The sequence below is a fragment of the Diadema setosum genome, chromosome 9, assembly GCF_964275005.1.
Source record: "Diadema setosum chromosome 9, eeDiaSeto1, whole genome shotgun sequence".
NCBI classification, from domain to species: domain Eukaryota; kingdom Metazoa; phylum Echinodermata; class Echinoidea; order Diadematoida; family Diadematidae; genus Diadema; species Diadema setosum.
The window spans coordinates 21,715,322-21,736,645 of record NC_092693.1 but is presented as its reverse complement, the minus strand read 5'-3'; the positions used below and the strand labels follow the sequence as shown (position 1 = coordinate 21,736,645).

General features: G+C 38.6%; 1 protein-coding gene across 1 annotated transcript; it reads left to right on the top strand.

The window, feature by feature from the left end:
- The first annotated feature begins 1,883 nt into the window (after positions 1-1,883).
- Positions 1,884-20,433, top strand: LOC140232481 (craniofacial development protein 1-like). Its single transcript, XM_072312575.1, has 9 exons — positions 1,884-2,033; positions 4,210-4,336; positions 5,093-5,157; positions 5,800-5,975; positions 6,914-7,035; positions 9,572-9,712; positions 11,519-11,591; positions 16,707-16,792; positions 17,900-20,433. Exons 1-9 carry the CDS (start codon positions 1,970-1,972, stop codon positions 17,994-17,996), a joined length of 951 nt encoding a protein of 316 aa, XP_072168676.1. The 5' UTR covers positions 1,884-1,969; the 3' UTR covers positions 17,997-20,433.
- Positions 20,434-21,324: the final 891 nt, after the last annotated feature.

The window sequence follows — 21,324 nt, the reverse complement described above, 5'->3', positions numbered from 1 at the left end:
GGGGAAGGGAGATAGAGGGAGGGAGAGAGATGGAAGGAGATCAGAAACTACTGAGTTTATGTCTAAAAATGAGCAATGTTAAAGATACTTCATCCTAGAAGAGAAATTGTAAATGTGATCAATGGACCAATGGTAAATGGACATTGTAGTTAATTGTCGATCACACTTCATGTGGACTATGGAGCTTGACTGCCGAGTTTCTCCCAGAAGGTGTTATTAAGAGTCTCAGAAACTTTTGCATTTCATTTGAGTGAGTTTGTGGTGGGTCATAAAAACCAAATACAACAATAACTATAATGCAATTCAATCAAAATATGGTATAGCATATTTACAAAATAGTGTACCGTATGTGTACTGTCTGCAAGTGCACATGTAGGCCCTATAAATGTCGGAATTAACAAGCAGGTGTATAGCTCACATACAGAAAACAAATAATTGTCATCTACATACACAGTCATAAAAAAAGAAAATGTAAACAGCATAGCTAGGTTTATATGTTATCCTTGAAAGCATCTTGAATACACCATAGATGAGTGTTAACAAGTCAAGATCTTATGTGATGGAAAACTGGTAAGTGTATTTGATCTAAAAATGCAATTAAAGCCAATGTAGTGAGGTCTTCTGCTCATCAGAGAAGTGAGTACCTGAGTAACTGAAACTGTCAAAAAAAGAAAAGAAAAAAAGATGCAGGGTGCTACATAACGTTTTTGTTACCACTTGCCCATTCAGGCAAGCTGATTTTCAAATTGTTGCAGAATACTTGCCCAAACATGAATTTTACTTGCCCGAAAAGAAAGTCCAAAGGTGAAAGAAAGGTGGCTTCAAAACTTTTTGCTTGCCAAATTTGGATAAGCATTTTTTCTCAATGTTTTCAAAACACTTGTCCGAATTTTATTTCCACTTGCCCTGGGCGATCAGGCAAGTGTTTATGTAGCACCTTGAAATGTATAATTAATTTTGAATCGTAAAACTCGGTCAAGTTATCAACAAGATCCATTTTTGAAATGCTGATGAAAACGTGAGATGGAAACTTCAATGCGCTCCTTGTGATTCGGCCTGTGATATAGTCAGAGAGTGCAAGCACAGATATGCAAAACATGCATTGGCGAAGCAACAGGATAGGCTGTTTAAGTGCATAAATTTGTAATGCAAGATTTAAAGTAAGAAAGAATATTATGCAATAGATAAATTATTTAGATGAAGTGAGACAGGAAAGATCAAAAAAGTACAGAGGAAAGAGAAGACAAAGGAAAGTGAGTCAATTAAATGAATTAGAAAATATCATATGTTATTCATGTATTTTTACGTAACAATGATTTATGTTATCCAAAAAATATGTTTGGTTTTTGGTTTTAAATAAATTGAATTGAATTGTTATATTGGATAGCATCGAGTCCACTTTGCAGTGATACATCCAAAAACTATACAAAAGTCACTTCTTGCCCTCTGGAAAAGCCGTTTTATATACGTATGTTCAATCCCTTCATATTCATACAAGATATAATAAAAAACAACAAACAAACACAAAAACAAATCAAATGTATTCGTGGACGACAGTTGTCCCAGTTTGGGCACATATTGCTGACCGCGCGGCAGCCAAACTTTTATACGCTTTAGATTTGTGTGTTAACGGCCACCATACTATCGCATTTCGCACTGCTCGTTCCTAGTTCGGTCAGGGAGGTGTGACACCCATGTGGTGACACCTCCCTGGTTCGGTGGTTCCTGCGCGTGCAGCAAGTGCATGTGTTTATGTGTGTGATACTCCGTACACCAAAGATCCTAAATGTAGCTACAATGTACATGTATGCATCCTCTGGTGTCTCTTAGCGCGCTGCATGCATGCACGTCTAGCTAGCTACATACAGATCGTAAGCCTTTGATATTCATTGCGGCTGATTGAAGAGGAGTTTGAGTCCAGAAGATCGGAGCGGAGAACATCCTCCAAGCGGTTTTGTTGCAGCACAGGATGTCGCAAACCGATGAGAGTGACTACAGCAGCAGTGAAGAGGATGAAGATTATGTACCATCAGGTAAATGAGTGTACATCTTGGTTTCTATGCATATTGAAACGTTCTGACAGACCATGTCCATGGTGGATGACAACGCTTTCGTGCATTTTGCGTCACTACACAGCCCTGCCTGGCTGGCCCCCTGCCCCTGGCCCTGCGCCTGCCGCATACGAGCTGAGATGGATGTTTGCTTGTACCAAGGGCAAGGAGGTACTAGTAGTACATTGTATGGTTGAGGGGTCTAGATATCGCGCACGAAAATTTGAAATACTCTTATAATAGAAGTTATTCCATAATCGTACCTGAATTTCTCAATGAATATCACGAAAATGCAGAAAAATCACCTCCCAGAATCTCCTGATGATACGATGACGGAGTAGTGCGCTGTCGCCGTTTGTATGTCGGACTTTTTTTTATGCATTCACCTTCTCGGGGTATGTAAAGATCGCGCAGCTGCCCTATGTAGTTTCATGCGTGAAAGTGTCTGCCCCTCTCTGCGGCTGTAGCGTGCTTCGGCTTTCGTAGAATATTATCAACGATCGATCGAACAAATTACGAATTCTATCAGCTACGATCATACGAACGAGACAAGCGAGACGACACGTCTAGGCTACAACATCCTTAAAAAAAAAGATTTTAAGCTAAGGTAGGTAAATTATAAGGTAAAAAAATGGAAATTTAGTGAAAAATTTGTTCCAAAAAATTGGAAATTTAGTGAAAAATTTGTTTTAAATCAAAATTTCTTACCTGCTTTCTTCTCATGTTTAGCGGTTGTCAGGTATTTTTATTCCATGGGCGTATTGGCAAATTTTGCGCTTAGTCCTACGCGTAATATTGCTTGCTATACGCAGTTACGCTATGCGCGATCATTAAGTCCCTGCGCGAGACCTAGTACCCTTACTATACCTCCTTGCTTGTACCAGTTGTGTCCGTAGCTAGTATAGCTGACACATAGTCACAGGTGGTTGGTTGGTGGTGTGTGTGTGTTTCTCATAAGTCATATTATTGCAGTAATTATACAGGCAGGTGTTGCACTTTACATAGTTCTGTTTGGGATGTTGAAATGCTGATCTCTTTGCAAGGGAAATAAGTGTGAAATCAATACTGATTTATATACATTAATTTTATGTCTTTTCTTTTTAAATTTATACTTGTAATATTTTATAGGCCTATACACTAACGTTAGGGCCTATTAAATTTGGTATTCGAAATTTAATCTATTTTCTATTTTTAATCTACATACAGACTAGACCCAAAATTGTGAAACTCATTGGACATTGTGTCAGTTGAGTTGATTCAAAAGAAAGTTTATGAGAAAGCTTGATCCAACCAGTGTAATTAAAGACAATGTTCTTTGGATCAAAGAATAAAAGATAAAGCACATAAACTCTACTTACATAACACATATTTTACACAGATTCAGTCAGGAGGAGTATGTAATGATTTTGTAATACAAGACCTAGACCCCGTTTACAGTGCGAGGCTTGGCCGTGGCCGAGGCCACCTTCATTTCAGTGTAAACGCGCAAAAGGCCAAATGCGAGGCCAAAATTGGCCTCGCATTTGGCCACCCTCTGGAGGTGGTCTGATTTTTTCCATCGGGCAAAGGCCTTTGCCCGTCCGGCGACTTCGTCGCCACGGAATTCATTTGGCAAAGGGTCTGAAAACCAGACAATATCAAATTGCGTTTGTTTACAAGCAGAGCGCCACTACTACAAACTATTGAAAGGTTAGAATCAAAAGCGCAGCCGAGCCCTGCAGTGTAAACGGACAAAATTGCGGGGCCCAGCCTCGCAATTGAGGCTGGGCTCGGCCGCGGCTTGGCCCAGCCCCGCACTGTGAACGGGGTCCTAGTATTTATTTGAATCAAGATGTATATACTATTATTTCAAAACAAATAGTGAACATTATTTGTAGTTGCTGCACCTGGCCTGGCAAGCATGCAAATAGATATTTGTAGCACTCAGGCCTGATAATGTGATATGTCATATGGATGGAATGTCCTGATGATGTAGAGTCTATTCCAGTACTCGGTAATATACAGCCGTGTTGTTATGTTCTTTTCTGATTATCAAAACTAAAGGATCTGTAATAGATCTATGCTGTGCTGGTTTAATTGTCACTCAACAAAGCAACAGTCACTCTCTTTTGATAGGATGGAGTAAATTGTATTTTGATTTCTGCTTTTTTCCTCTCAGGGGAGGATGAAAGTTGTGATGAATTAGAGGATACTGTGGTAGAGGAGGGGACAGTAAGCTCACCTGGCCAGAAGAAAAAGACTAAAACAAAGAAAGAGATCTCAGCCAGTGACACAGGTGTCCGAAGGTAAGATGAATGAGCATACAATTGTACCAGTCTCCTTGTAAAACAGAGTTGGGAATTTTATGTTTTTGTTTTTTTTTATGCTTTGAAATGACCTACAATAATTGCCAAACACAGAACAAACATAACAGACAGATGACCAATCAATTCTAGTAGCACCAAGAAATAATGTACAAGCACCCTACAATGAAGAAAAAGCATATGTGCTAAGAGATTACGTGGGAAATAAAAATTAATACATTTTCTTTCTTCCCCCCCCCCACCCCCTTTGCCTACTTGTGGTAGACATTTATGAATTGAAAAGAATGAAGTCAATATGGTCAAGTATTATATAGTTTTCATCTATTATCATGGATTACGACTGAGTTTTGTTTGCTCCATATGTGCGTAGAATGTAAACAATCCTGATAGTTTCTTAGTTTTGGCATAGCATCTCGGCTTTCCTGAAATGTTTGAAAGTGAGATCTGCAAATTTATAATGAACTGGGAAAAATATCTTTCTGATGACTGTTTTGAAGTTGTTATTTGAAGAGGAGACAGGGTGGCAGTGGTATTCGAAAAAAAAAAAGAAAAATGCAAGCTTCACAAAACATGCCGCCAGACATATATTGTAAAGAAACAAACAACAAATGTTTCACTGATGTATTTTGTTCAGTCAGGCTTTATAGATTCCCATGCTTGAAGTGTAATCGTAAACTTTTAAACAAGGCAAAATCAATGAATGGTTTTGTATGACTATTTGTGTCAATCACTGTCCAGGAGGAAAGGTTGGAATGCCCTGGCAGATGTCGCCGCTGAAGAGCAAAATGAGGGAGGTGGAACAGGTTTGTTTCTCACTTTATTTGTATGCAAGTTGTTCTTGTATTCCCTCAATAACTTGTCTATGACTGAAAGACTGATAAACTTCTTTCTTACCACTTGGTGTTCTAGGACAAGCACTTGATCATTCAAACTGAACATTTTGCCAATAGCTTTATAGGGTTCTTTGTCTTTCAGCCTTTACATTCACTGTATTATTGCATTGTCATGCTCTTGAAAATGATACAATAAAAAGCACATTGATAAAGGCTTGGATTTTTTGTGCCGCCTCCTGAAAGGGTAACAAAGGCATTATTGTCTTTTTATTCTTTTTTATTGTCCTTCTATTTGATCACTTGTCCAACCATTCATCTCTCTCATACACCTTGAATCTCATTATCTGCAGGTTAAGGAAATAAATGTTCTTTGGAATTTCTTGGTACCCAGCCCAGGTATACTATTTGAGGTGTAGCTGTGCTGATTAGATTTTGGGCTAATCTCTCGTGTTCCGAGGTGCAAGGTCGCTGATATTGGGTTGATTTGCTATTATTTCAATCATTTCACTATTAATCCAAATAATGCATATTCTCATTTGCTCTTATCAGAACGTGAGTCACATCAGACATGACGAAAAATGCATTAAACCAGCATATTGATTTCTCCAACAGATAATGTTGAGGAACGATTGGCAGAGGCAAAAGAAGAGGAGGCCAAAAAGAAGGAGGAAAAGTTGAAGAAAAAGGCAGATGACCTTTGGAGCAGCTTCTTGAGTGATGTTGGGCAGAGACCCAAGCCCAAGCCCACGCCATCTCAACAGCAGCAGAACGGACAATCAATAGGAAAGGTACAACATGGTGAAACTCATAAGCTAATTCCCATCAAGGAAAGCCAAATCAAGGAACAAAGAGTATAGCTTGCTGACATCATTTTTTCATGCTTACTGTAGATTCATCATGCTTACATTTGTTTTTCCCTTCAAGAATGGCAGAGCACAATAGAAGCTTACCTGAAAATGTTTTTCTATCAAAGGAAAAGTGGCATATGTCCACAAGAGGTGCAAAATATTTAATGGAGTTGAGGTATCGTTTTTAGGTACACTTGTCAGGAGACGTGTGTGTGAAATGCGTGACTTGCAGACACATCTTCTTTGAATAAGGCCTATGTCAGGTGGAAAAACTAATGAAAATCTTGTTGTAAAGCTTTGTTTATGTTTTAAAATCACTGGAAAGAGGGGATATATACACCACAGGTACAATGTGCTGCTTGTGGGGAAGAGACAGGAAAGATGTCTCATTACCAAAGTTTAGATAAGAAATCAAGAATGCAAAAGTTTCCACTTTGAAAGCATATGAATTTCTATTATGTTTTTGGTTTTTATGGACTGAAGTGAAGATTATTATTGCAATCCGTATGGAATGGTGCTTGCCAGCATATCTACCTGACAGCAACAAAGTTGGTGTTTTTCAAACCAAAGTATTTTGCAATGGTAATCGAAAAAGTTTATTAATGCATTCCCTGCAAAACAGTAAAATGGATGCTTCCCAAGGTGTTTATTGAGGGATCATCTGGTCACCTGGTCTGTGCAAATTATTTTTTGCATGATCTTTTAATTCCATAAATTGTTACATTTTGCAAGCTTATGCTTTATGTTGCTTTGAAAACAAGTTCAGCACCCAGCATTGGGAAAACGGACAGGTCATGCGAAAATGTTCTTGTGCGCTAGTAACAAACTGGTTTATCTCCCTGTATGATTTCACTCGACTCTCTCTGTTTTATCATCAGGCAAAGGCATCAACACAATCGACAAGCAGTGCAGCATTGAGTGATAAAGGTCTGAATGGGAGTAAGTCCAGTGAGACGGTGAAGATCACTAAAGTGTATGACTTTGCTGGAGAGGAAGTGAGGTAGGTGAATTGCTGCAGGGATGTTTACTTTTTCCCCTTCTCCAGCATATTACAGTCATACAGCAAGTTGCATATCAGGTGGAGCTATAAACATTGTGAAGAGCAAATGAAAAAAGAGAAAGGTGGGGTGGGGCAACATGCATGCTGAATGCACAAAAGGCCGCGGCAATACTGCTACGGTGCCTCAAAATTTATTTGCACCAGAAAGTTATTGTTCCACATAATGCTAGTACTGTTGACTGTGTGAAATCCCACTTTCTGAAGTATAAATCTTTTATTTTTACAGTAAACAGCATTGGAGGGTGTAAAACTCCCACATGCTGAGGACATAAAGCAACAACACATGTGTGCTCTGAAACACCTAAAATGCATCTGTAGTTCTCAACTTCCAATCCTCAGAACTCTCTGTTAATATAATTTGTTCAGGTGGATGGCTAATATTTCCCTTGTAGATAGTCAAATATTTTTTTTTGAGATGAAAAAGATTTTGCACTCCGTATCCAAGAAGTGAAAGAATGAAATTAATGAAACTATTCCCAGCCATCTCTGTCATTTTTCTGAGCTTTTGTTGCAAGACTAGATAAATTGCAGTTGCAATGGTCATGTCATGTTTACATGCTGAAGTATTCGTTTTGAAAGGATCCAGTATTTGAAGAATTAGTTTGAAAGATTTTTGAAGAAATCGCAAAGTGATTTAACCCTAATCCCACCGGGTTTTTAGCTCACCTGAGCCAAAGGCTCAAGTGAGCTATTGCGATCGCCCTTCTTCCGGCATCCGTCGTGCGTTGTCCGTCATGCGTTAACTTTTTACATTTTCATCTTCTTCTTGAAAACCCCAAGACCGATTTTCATCAAACTTGGCAGGTAGCATCCCTAGGGGGTTAGGAACTCAATTTCTTAAAATGGGCACCATGCCCCACCCAGGGGGCCCCAGGGGGCCCAAACCCCCCAAAATTAAGGAATCTGTAAAAATCTTCTTCTCTAGAACCAGAAGTGATAGAGCTAAGTTAATACTATGAGTTAGTACATTGATGACTAGTTTCAAGTTTGTTCATGGCAGAATCAGGGGTACCCCCCTTGGGACCCAGGGGAGGGGTCCTAATGGGGCCTAAATTGTACATTTTCATCTTCTTCTTGAGAACTCCATGACCCATTTTCACCAAACTTGGCAGGTAGCATCCCTAGGGGGTTAGGATCTCAATTTGTCAAAATGGGCACCATGCCCCACCCAGGGGGCCCCAGGGGGCCCAAACCCCCCAAAATGAAGGAATCTTTAAAAATCTTCTCTAGAATCAGAAGTTAAAGAGCTAAGATAATACTATGAGTGAGTACATTAATGGGGGTTGACTAGATCCAAATGGGGGCCTGAATTGTACATTTTCATCTTCTTCCTGAAAACCTCATGATGGATTTTGTCAAACTTGGCAGGTAGCATCCCTAGGGGTCAGGATCTCAATTTATCAAAATGGGCACCATGCCCCACCCAGAGGGCCCCAGGGGGCCCCAATCCCCCCAAATTAAAAAATCTTTAAAAAAATGTGGGCCCTTATTGTACATTTTCATGTTCTACTTGAGAATGCCTGGTCAAATTTTAGTAGAGCTGTGAATAATTTAGATTAGTGACTGCGTGAAAGGTGAACTTGCGATACTCAGGTGAGCGCTAGACCCGCGGGTCTCTTGTTTGAGGGACTTAAAACCACCGGGGGGGGGGCTTTTTGGCCCCCCTTCAAATCTCGGTCATGGATTGCACGTTCCTCGCGAAAATTTGCACTAAGTTAGAGGCCAATGTAATCTACAAGACTGTATAGTTGGATTTTTCAAATTGTAATTTCTGTATTTTATATTAATTAATTTATGCTAATTTGTGCAAAAAATAATTTTTTTTGCCTATAAATCAAAAAAATAAAGCTCCAAGACTTCTAATTTTTGTGAACATATTCTTTTCAATATCATCAATAATGATATTGAAGCAAAAATTCGGCTTCATAATCATTTCTTATGTATTTTATTGTTTATTGAATTTCTTATGTATTTCTTTGTTTTTTACTTTTTGTTTTCGTTTTTTTTCATCAAAATTTGTCGCAGAAACTTTTTAAAGCATAATCAGGCTAAAATAAATCATTATCAGCCATTGAAAGTAAAAATATTTCATTTTATATGAATTAATTGCAAAAACACAATTTACATTGGATTTGTACACAAAATCATGTTTTTGAGCAATTTTTGGGTCGACAAATTTTTTTCAAAGGGGCGTGGCTTCAAAATGGTATGCCCGGGAGCGATAAATTTGGTCTCAAAAGTTGTGTGATACTTGGAAGGAAAAAGTCCTAAAATGTCGCGGCGAGAGCATCACGCGTTGCGGAACAATCACGCGAAACAACGGGGGGGGCAAAATGCCCCCCTCCCCGGTGGGAATAGGGTTAAAAGGGAAATTGGGTTCCTGTATTTTACATCTTGACAAGTGCAATTTATTTCATGTTTGCGTGCAATTCTGTAAACCTGGAGTATTGTACTCCAATTTGAAATCTGTGAACAGAGTGACCAAGGAAGTGGATGCAGCCTCCAAGGAAGCCAAGAGCTTCTTGAAGAAGCAGGAAGAGAAAGAGGAGGAAGTACCACAAGCATCATCAGGTGCAAGTACCTCTGCTGCAGCCTCAAAACCTGCTGCTCCTTCAGGGTGAGTATCTGAAACGAGAATAAAGAGAGGATTTTTTTATTGATGTATGTAAGGCTTGATCCACAACAGATCTACGCACACACTCGCACAAACGTGCAACGAGGCCAGCCACTTTTCTACATGATTGCGTTCTAATGATAAATTAGAATAGATTTTTGCTACACTAATGATAAGTTTTCAAAAACAACTGCTCTTTACTGACAAACAAAAAATGAAACATGGGTAAGATACGTATCATTTCAGAGGAAAGATTGTCCTTGTTTACATGTATGAATCACTGGCATTCAATCAATTCAGCTCTGAAAGCATAAAATGAAGTTCTAACAAATGGCTGCTCGACTGCTTTTCTGACTACATGATATCCCATATATTGCCCTTGCAAGGGTTTGCACCAACTATGAAATACCCTACATCATACCCAGTACTGTAAAAGTGGAAATTTTCGGAGTGTTGAAATTTTTGCGCAGTCAGAAGCCACCATGAAAATAAAAGCATGTGAATATTTTTGCTTGCCGTATGTTCCAGTATTTGATGTCTTGATTCAGCGGAATTAAAAACTTGTGAAACTCCTTTTAACCGGCCGAGCGCGAAAAATAAGTTGCACGGAAAATATCCACTTTTTTAGTACTAATTAAGTGTATTGTCTTCTTTGCAATGGTTATCAATGACTACACAGAGGCTGGAGTGACACTGCCTTTGCTTTGGCATGTCAGAGCTAGCTCCAAGTGATGCCTGCAAGGCTTTCTACTTAGAAAGATATTTGATCAGAATTTTATACATTTAACTCAATGCAATATCTGCGAACATTGAATACATTTGCTTGAATGCTCTTTCACCACTGAAGTAACGGTTTGTAGAATAATGGCTGTGATCTTGCCAGAGGCTTAGCGAAAGCACTCACTGAGATATGGTTTGGAATCATTGAGTGTTGTGTAAGCATTAGGTTAGAAGGTCATGAAAATATGTTACTTGTTTTGACTATAAAATAGATTCACTATCAAAATGGAGATGATTCAAAGCCATTCATGCATTTCTATGAGCAGAGGTAAGACATTTCGTAAGTGACAACTTTGTTTTGTTCATTGCTGAGACAATCAACCTCCGATTTGGACCAGTATCAGTCCACCTCTTAAGTAGAATCCTTTTCTTCTTTTTCTCGTATCACAACTGCATTGAAAGGAAAAGTGGCAAACTGAAATACTAGCAGAATGTGAGATACATCAATGCATTTCATAGAAAAAAAAAGTACTTTGCCTTATTTGCAGACAACCCCCCCCCCCCAACAAAACACCAAACAACAAAAACATTTATGATACCTGTTCAATCTGTTAGGGCAGATTGAATCATTTTTCAGGGGTCGCACTTAACTTTTTTTTTTAACTAGCCACGCGGACTACTTTGAATCAATTTTAACACTGAAGCAATATTTTGGCTAGCCAGACGGACTAGTAACTTCAGAATTTTATGATTTTTAGCTAGTCCGACGTGATTTTGGGTGGCGAATGGCCAGCGGACCATCGCCAATTTCGAACCCTGTTTTTATGTTACCTTCCCTGGAATTATTTCACTTATATTTAAGATGTATGTTTTATGTTCTCAGCTACTAGTATGCTTGAATTAAAAATAAAAAAATAGAATACATAAAAAAAAAAAAGTGTAAATATTTATATTGCTGGTTGATGGTAGTTAAATACGTGCAGTCATCCTCAGTTTCAAAATGAGTCTTACTCTTGAGGATCAATAATCAGCACTAGCTTGAAAGGGTTATGAAGTGATCAAGAACATCACTCTCCCTTTCCCCTGCAGGTTGAAGAGGGCTGGAGGAGGGCTCGGAAGCGTTCTGGGTCAGATTGGCAAAAAGCAGAAAATCAGCACACTTGTAAGTATGATGATAGTGGTGTCTGGCCTGAAATAAAAGCAAACATAATGATCCATTCTAAATTTCAGGTGCCCGATCGGGCCACCAAAAGATAAATCTTGTGGCCCAACACCAATTTTTAGTGGCCCTGGACCACTGGGCCACCTCTAATGTCAAGGCCTGATAATAATAATGATAAGTCTTGTACAGCACATGATATTGGTAATCTGTATCAGGGTTCTCGCCAGGAATTTCTTCACGCTTGTCGGCATTTATTCGCGCTTTTCTGGGGGTGGGTACGGGGTGGTACGCGAAGCGTGGAAGCCTTCGCTAATGCTCAAATCAACACAAATAAATCGCCGCTAAAATGCCAGTAAATGCGACATTTTCACGGAGATGTAATGAACGTTGTAAAGAGCATATTCTCACAGAAACAATGCAGAAACTCCATACCTTTTGTTGGCGGCAGTTCCTAAATAATAAATGACAGAGAAGTAGGTGCCGATGGTGAAGGTTCCGATTTCTTTTAGGCCTTTCCTGTTTCATTGTTGCAATAATTAGCCGTCTCTGCATCGCAACAACGCGCGCCGTATACCCGTGGTGTTTTTGCTTTCTCGCCGTCTGCTCGACCACGTGGTAGGCCTATTGCATGCAGATGCGCGAGAACCGATCGAGAACTTTCGGGACATCGTTGCACTTTCCTTTCTGTGTATACTGCGGTAGTTTGGCCGTGACATCAGATATCATACAAAAATGTAATGATGGTCATTATTCCGAAGGTTTGTTTAATCATAAAATGAAACGATTCATTACTGAGTACTTCGAAGGTTTGTAATCGAAAACAACAACACCAAAGGTCAGTACTACAGATGAATGTTCAAAATAAACAAAACTGATTTCGTTCGGAGATTAACAAACATTTTTTTCTTAATCATTTTCCGATCAACGAAACTTCAGAAAGGAATCTATCATCTATCATCGTTATTGTTTCGGAATAACAAACCTTCAGAGTAAGAAAACTAACCGTTTTGGGGCCGTTGTTGTATTCCGAAATTATACTGGCAGAACGTTCGAAATAAAACTGATTTCGTTTGGATATAAACGAATATTTTTTTATAAGATAATTAAGAATGTAGAGTATTATTTTACCATTATTCTTTCGGAGTAACGAACCCTCAGAGAACGAAAACTGTAACCGTTTTGGGGCCGTCGTTTTATTCAGTAATTACCGGTATACTGGCAGAACGTTCGAAATAACAAAACTGATTTCGTTTGGAAATAAACGAACATTTCTTCTTTATCGTTTTCCGATTACCGATCGTTCAGAATTAAGAATCTTAAGTATTTTATCATCATTACTCTTTCGGAGTAACGAACCTTCAGAGTGAAAGAAAACTGTAACCGTTTTGGGGCCGTCGTTTTATTCCGAAATTTCACTGGCAGAACGTTCGAAATAACAAAACTGATTTCGTTATGAAATGAACGGACATTTTTTCTTAATCATTTTTGGATTAACGAACCTTCAGAATAAAGAATCTAGCATCATTTTATCATTAATCTGTCGGAGTAACGAACCCTCAGAGTAAGAAAACTGCAACTGTTTTTGGGCAGTCGTTTTATTCCGAAATTTCACTGGCAAAACGCTCGAAATGACGCACTGATTTCGTTTTGAAATTTACGGACATTTTTCTTTAATTTTCGGTTAACGAACCTTCAGAATAAAGACTCTACAATGTACTATTTTATCATTACTATTTCTGTCGGATTAACAGACCCTTAGAGTACGAAAACACGCTGTTTTGTGCCGTCGTTTTATTCCGAAATTTCACTGGCAGAACATTCGAATTAACAAAACTGATTTCGTTGTGAAATGAACGGACATTTTTTCGTAATCATTTTTGGATTAACGAACCTTCAGAATAAAGAATCTACAATGTATTATTTTATCACTACTATTTCTGTTGGAGTAACAGACCCTTAGAGTACGAAAACACGCTGTTTTGTGCCGTCGTTTTATTCCGAAATTTCACTGGCAGAACGTTCGAAATGACAACTGATTTCGTTTTGAAATTTACAGACATTTTTTTTTCTTTATTATCTTTCGGTTAACGAACCTTCAGAATATAGAATCTAGTACTATTTCATTACTATTTTTTTTTTCTGTCGGAGTAACGAACCCTCAGAGTAAGAAAACTGTTACTGTTTCATTCCGAAATTTCACTGGCAGAACGTTCGAAATAACAAAACTGATTTTGTTTGGAAATTAACGGACATTGTTTCTTTATTATTATTATTTAGAATAATAAGGAATGTAGTATTATTCTATTATTATTTCGGAACAAACCCTCAAGGTAAACCCGTTTGGGGCATCGCTTTAATTAGAAATTTCATTGGCAGCGAACTGAACACAGGCTAACCAAACTGCTTTTGTGAATGTGAAAAACATTGTTAACTTTCACTAAATCAAGAAGTGATCTGGAAGGAGAACAATTCACGTGTTCAAGAAAATCAAAACTACGTCACAATATGTATACATGTCTAGGTAGGCCGTCATTGCTAAAGAGAACATTTCACTCTCTCCCGTAAAAGAAAAAAAAAAAGAAAATGCTCGGCAGTTAAGCGCATGAAATGTCAAAATAATCTTTTTTATATTACTTGAACAACCAAACATTCTTTATTTTAAATTGAAAAAATTATTACAAATAGATGAAGAATGTATGGTTCTTCATAACACGTCAAAACGTGGGCTTCTGCGTGCGGTATCCATTATTAATTTTACGCGGGAAAAGCGTAGCTCCTTGAAGCAAGAGCATGATAAAAGAAAAATGAATAAACACAGACACACCATGATGCTGGTGTAGAGAAAAACAGACAGCTTGCCCTAGATGCTTCCTTCTTTCAGTTTATTTTCTCCCCAGTCATTCCTATCGTTCTACTCTTATGAACCCCTGCCATGCACGGACGATGAACAAAACAAAATGTTACCGACGCTGCAATAAAAAAAAAAAGAAACACGTGCTCGAAGCAAATTACAAAAAAATGTACAGATACACTTTTCAAGATGAACAAATTGATGTTCGTAATAAAGAATTAAAAAAAAAAAAACACGACCACAGGCAGTGGGGAAACTTGATATCATGGCTTGTGGAAATTTCCACGACATTTCCACGAAAGCCAGGTGTCAGATAAAGGAATGCCGCGCGTACTGCCACCTTGCTTCAGTGGTCGTAAACAGCGTGTAAATAGCATGTAAACCAACTGGGAACATTGATGAATGATTATCCATTTATTTTCTGCCCATGAAGGCCCCCTAACACACCTGCTAACAAACCAAGCCAGAAGCACGTGGAGCATTACTTACGTTGAACTTGAGTTGAAAGACCATCATGACAGAATTACTATAAATGTCGGCCCGGAGAAGGAAAATGGAATATTCACGAATGACGTTTACAAATCCATTGAAAGTGAAAAGGCTCAAATGGAACGCATGGCTTTTTAAATAAAAAGAACAAAAAATAACCCGCTGAAACTACCAAAAATAAAAATAACAATTTGCATTTGCTTACTCCATCGCACGTTCTTTTTTCTTTCTTTTTTAAACGAAAGATAAGAGTTAATTTTCTCTCTGCGGCAATGCTTTGAACGCATCTAATATTTTGCGTCATTGCCGATGGCCAGCTTCCTAAAGAATTGATACGAATCCTTTCAAATATACGAAACAAAGTCTGAAAATCTTGGATCCTGGCAGTGAATTCCGGTGGTATTATAAATCCTGATCACTATCAAAATTTAATCATCTGTTCCTTGCGCCATTTTACCAACCAACTGTTCCTGAAAATGTCATCCTAATCTGTTCCCAAATGGTCACTTATTTTGCGAATAGAGAGACAGACAGGCAGATAAACGGAACAAACAAACCAAAGCAGCAAAAAAAAAAAAAAAAAATACAACCTTTGGCGGAGGGGGACATGCATTTCATATCGTTTGTTTTTGCGTAACCCGACAACAAGCGTGACAACAAGCGAGCACGTGTCAGCCTTCCTCAGCCTCCCTCGGCCTCCGACCCTCTCTTTCCGTCCTCTCTCTCCCTCTCACAATACCGTCGTACACACCGGCGGCTGTCTGTGGCCGGCTGGGTGCGTACAACCAGGGAGGTGGACCTCCCTGGTGCATATTGTGTGTGTGGATCCTGAATCAGAGCGCATTCAGTGAGCAAGTGTGTGATGTGCTGTACATGTACGTCGTTATGTTGAGCCGCGTTGTTGTGATCGGTGCGGTGATTGCGTGGATAACTTTTTGCGCTTGTAAACTGCTGCTCCTTTCGACATCTAGCTTCTTTTCTAGCCAGATAATAAAGAGTAAAAAAGGCGAGAAATTGGTCCGAACTTAGCTCGTCAAGCAAGTTCACGCGTGGTGTTACCCTTGTCGGCAAGTTCACGCGTGGTGTTACCCTTGTCGGCAAGTTTTACCCTTGTCGGCAATTGTTTCTTCAAACCGCACGCTTGTCGGTGCCGACAAGGGTGATATACGCTGGCGAGATCCCTGTGTATGCACATTACATACTTGAATGATTCTTCATTATACAGGTACACAAGATACTATTATATACAAAATAAGTAACTGCTCCCAAACCCTGTTAGTGGTTTGGTTTAACGTACTGTGTTACATTTGTTTGTGTGTCATGAAGTCACATTTTAGTACTACGTTAGATTTGAAAGCATCAAAGGAAACCATATAGTTCAAAGTTGTTTGTGTGTGCACTTATACTCTTCTTGTTAACATCAAATGACTAGCTTCATTGATTTGTTCAGTTTGTTTGTTTTCCAAGTCTCAGTAGTGCTTCAAGAGTGGTAATTCCACAAATTAAGATATTCATCTCAGTCATCTCCATACCAAGAGCTAAATGTGTAAATGGCATTACATTATGTAGAGTTGAAGCTTGATTTATAGCAGTGGATTCAAGACATGTAAAAAAGTTAATGCTTTCGTTGTTTAGGCTAGGAATATGCACAAATAAAGGGAATTTCAGTGCTGATCAGGCTTTATGTAAGAATTGTCTCATTATTAGAAGAAAATGTGTGCTTTTCTGATTGCTTGAGAGAAGTGTCTAAACCTGTTTTTTTATGACTTGGGCAGGAAAAATCACGCCTAGACTGGATGAACTTCAAGAAGGCAGAGGGCATTGAAGAGGACTTGAAAATTCACAACAAAGGCAAAGATGGGTAAGGACAAAGATTGTGGTTTGTAGGGGTGTGGAGACTATTCACTCGGGTGAAATATGGCAGGACACTGATTGTATTTCAGGAAGTATCGAAATTGGAGTCAACTCCTTGGTTTTCATGTTTTTAATCGCATGAATGCAAGATAAGTACATTTAACTTTGTCTAGCTTTGCACGTGGCTAAGGAACGACACTACTAAAAGAAATTTAAACAGATGTCGATTTGACATGGGGGGGAAGTTGGGGATTGACGATTTAAGATCAAATCTTACAAATTGAAGTATTTCTGTTATGGCTTGAGAAATATGAGACAATGTTTCATCAAATATGGTATGTGACTGTAATATTCCGTGGCAATTTATGTGTGATGTGGGAGGCAAAGTGTGATAAGAGTCAAGATTCTGAGTTCACATTTCTTCTCACATAAACTTTTCCTAAAAGTTTAGGAAATAGGAAACTCAGTTTGAGCCACAACACAAGATAATGTTGAAACTATTTTCTCTAACTTTGTGCATCCAAAAAGTGTTGTTTGGAGATTTCCTGAGCGCTCTAGACTGAAGGTAATGAAAGTCGGTTTCAGATATTGGATTCAACTTTTTAAGATTTCATTGGTGATATGGATACTTTATGAAAATTCCATCATTAATGATAAAGCATGATAGCATTATGTCAGCAATTGAAACAAAAAATATGTATATGTAGCAAAATGTAGTGACTGTTAAGTGTGACTGGGTTAAATCAGGGTTATTTTGTTTAGAAATATAAAGAGAATTCCATTAATTTTTCCAATATGTGAAAAGTACACATTCCCTCAAATTGTTGTTACTGACACATGTTAAAGGGTGATATTGTTCTCCCTGTTGAATTCTGTTCATGTTTTCTTTATATCGTTTTCCTGCATTGACATCACAAACTGTTGTAGTCTTCTCATCCCAGTAATGGTAGCACTAAAACTTAAGAAATTCATAACTTTTGAACAGATTGTCCAGCTTTCCTCAAACTTTCACTGATATGTTCTTCTAATATAACTGCATTCATTCAACCACACATATAATTGGGTGAACTTGTCCTCTTAATAAGTCACAGGTTTTGTTCCATTTCTCTTGCAGGTATGTCGAGAGGCAAAAATTTCTCCAGAGGGCCGATGTACGGCAGTACGAGATTGAGAGAGATATTCGACTGTCGCAGACCAAAATTCTCAGGTGATGGCTGCAGCTGGAATACTTGCCGGAACCACCGTCTGCAGGGATCCCAAATTTCTCCGTACTCTGAACTCACCCCGAGCAGCATTTCACAGCCAGAGTGACCCCTTCTTGAGACTCTTGACCACAGTAAGGCATGACCGAAGCTCCACCTCTTCGTGTACAGCGCTGTGGACTCAATACCATGAACCAGCCTCTCAGGAGCAGCATCATTTTTCTTCATCTGGATCAAGCGATGATTTTCGTGAATGCTGTCTGATCTAGTACAAGAAAAAACAGAAGAACAGACCGTCAGATGAGTGGCCCATGCACTTCTGAACCCAGCTTGAGTTGTGACACGCTTTATTGTATATCGGGACAAACCATACGATCACAATCCGCTGCAGTGTGGTCTTATCTCCTGCTCAGAGCATCCTTCCATAATTCCAGTGCTAAAACTTACATTGTTTGTATGTTGTAGCTTGTTCATTTGTTTTCTATCAGAGTAATGTTGTTGCATTTAACATCACTGGCTGTGATTGCTGAATTTTGGTTATTGTGCCAAGAAAATATTGCTTGTTAGATGTCCTTGTCTCCATAGTTTTATTGACAGTTTGCTACGCGAATATCCCTTCCAGAAAATTGTTGATTTTTTAATGAGGCAAATTCCACAAGAACTCCAAAATCCCTATGCAGTCTGACCTCTGTTATCTGTCCATGTCGGGACCAATGCTTGTTCAGACAAGCGATTTGTATGGATATCGGAAAAGCAATGTGCATGTTTGTGCCACATGTAGCTGCCAACCCAGCGGTAGCTAAGTAGGTTGTTTACACAACAACAGTGGTGTAATTCATAAAAGCCAGCCTGCTTAAAATCATACTCCTTGTCTACAGAAATTAGAACATTTCAATGTAAACTTCATAACATGTTTCTGATGGAAACGGTAGTTCAGGTTTTGTAGGAGTTTGAATTGAGTTTAAAAATCACATTTTTGTTTGTCTTGTCTGAGTGAACTCATCCAGTTAATAGTGAGGAATAAATAAGAGAGGGCAGGATAATTGCGGTCGGACTGTATTACAAAATTTTGTAAGTTGCTGAATTGTATGTACCAATCGTATAAAGTCTGTGCAGCGAGGTGAGTATAGACTATTCATGGACAATCTGAATACAAGTAGATTTGTTGTTGTGTATGCAATCTATTATATGACATACATGTAGAATAGTCTAAATACCATTCAGTGATATGACAAACATGATCAACTGATAACTGAAACCATCTGTAATGTCCTTTCATGCGCAGAATATTTTTGAGGATGTGCTGCCATGGAATAATAGTGATAGCTGAACATATGTGATGCTTCCCCACAGACAGAACATTATTGGGGCTGTTCTCCCAATCCCATCAGAGATTGCTTTGTGTATGCTCCGCGCATTGGCTAATTTTCATCATCAGAACACAGCAAATTGGGCTAAACTCTGTGGTCATAGGGGCATGTGTCTTGCCCATGATCCCATGAGAGGTAAAAGCATAGAGCCATTTATGAAACCGTAGTCAACTTGCACAAGTGTGCAGTGCTTTTAATGAGAAATATCCACACCAGTAACAGTTAAAGATGCTTGCAGTAGAGTAAATAAATGCTGGCAGCAAATTTGATTGCTACAGCAGATTTTATGCGACAGCCTGTGGATAAGGTGTTTGATTTGCTTCCCCTCCAAGATTATGAAATTTCTATCTAGACTTGGTTGCCATAGGCAGTGGGTTATGTAAGATAACAACTTCTCTATGCGAAAATTGATATGCCCAATGTGAGACAATTTGCTTTCAAGTGATGTGGTTTCCCTGTGATATTATAATGTGTGTGTGTGTGTGTGCGCGCATTTGTGTGTCCATGTGTCCTGTGTAAAAGAATGTACAAAGCATATTCAGAGGCATATGCTATTGGGGGGAAAAATTGGCCAAGATTGAGTAGATAATCTGTGAAAGCAGAGTTGCTCACTCTTACCTGAACGAAAACAAACAAACAAAAACCCAAACCCACCAAGGCATTGATATCTGCGTAGAGGGTATTGGAGAAGCCAGACATATATGTGCCATGAAGTTCATATTTTGGTCTGATCTTCAGAATGTGGACCTCGTGCATGGGTTTTCTGCCCACTTGGTAAATTTAAAAAGCATATACAATTAGTGTGCATAATTATGCAAAGTCCTTAATGTAATACGAGAATCATATTTACTGTTATGTTCTATTCTGTTGTGTGTATAAGTTGAGCCAGGAGTACAATGGACGTGCATGAGATACTAATGAAATAAAACCATGTTTATGCTTTGATCTAGTGTTTGTTTTCAACCAGTAGATTCAGTGATACTTGTATTGTGGGAAAATGATGCTTGTGTTCTATTTATGACTGGTTCAGCTTTGACACCTGACTGGTCTGAAAATAATGCAGAAATAAACTCAGTGGAACTGATTCTTTCCTGTATCATGCAGCTTTCTCATCTGAAGTAATTATGACACAGTTTGATCCAACCCTGCACTTGTATGTCTTTGTATAATTCTCCTTACGTCACTATTACTGGTAAATCCATATATCTATTCGTCTGTCTATCTATCTATCTATGTATCTATGTATGTATCTATGTATGTATGTATGTATGTACGTATCTATCTATCTATCTATCTATCTATCTATCTATCTTTCTATCTATCTATCTATCTACCTATCAAACGATCTAGCTAACTATCTATTTCTGTCCATGAATGTACCTATATGTGCATTATTTCTGCAATCAATCCAGCCACGAATTTATCTATTCACCTTTCTACCTGTCTATAATATAGACAGGTAGAAATGTGGATAGATAATTATATACATATACAATGTATATATACATGTATGATTATGTATATTATATCCACTCTCCACCTGTCTGTCCATCTATCTATCTTTCAAGCTATCCATGTATGTCAGTCTTTCTGGTTGTCCTTTCAGTCTCTGTATGTCTGCCTGTCTGTTGGGATGTTCACATCTATGTAGCACCTGCTCCAAAGTTAGCTAGCTGTAAACAAAGTAAAATATCTATCACAGGAAAATTCATGTGGCACAGACACAGTACAAAATCATCAGATTGCGAAAGACTTGATTCATAGACCCACTGGGTGATTTATGTTCATTAAAAAAAAAATGTGACACAGGTTAGCTAGAATGAGGGAGGAGTGGATGGCTTGAAGTCACTGAACTTTCAAATTCTCATCTTTTGATGCATACATGGGATGGTTTGAAAGCTATAAAGCTGACTGTAGGTCTACACTAAAGAAACACCAAAGAGGACATTCTGTTTTGCGATTCTGTA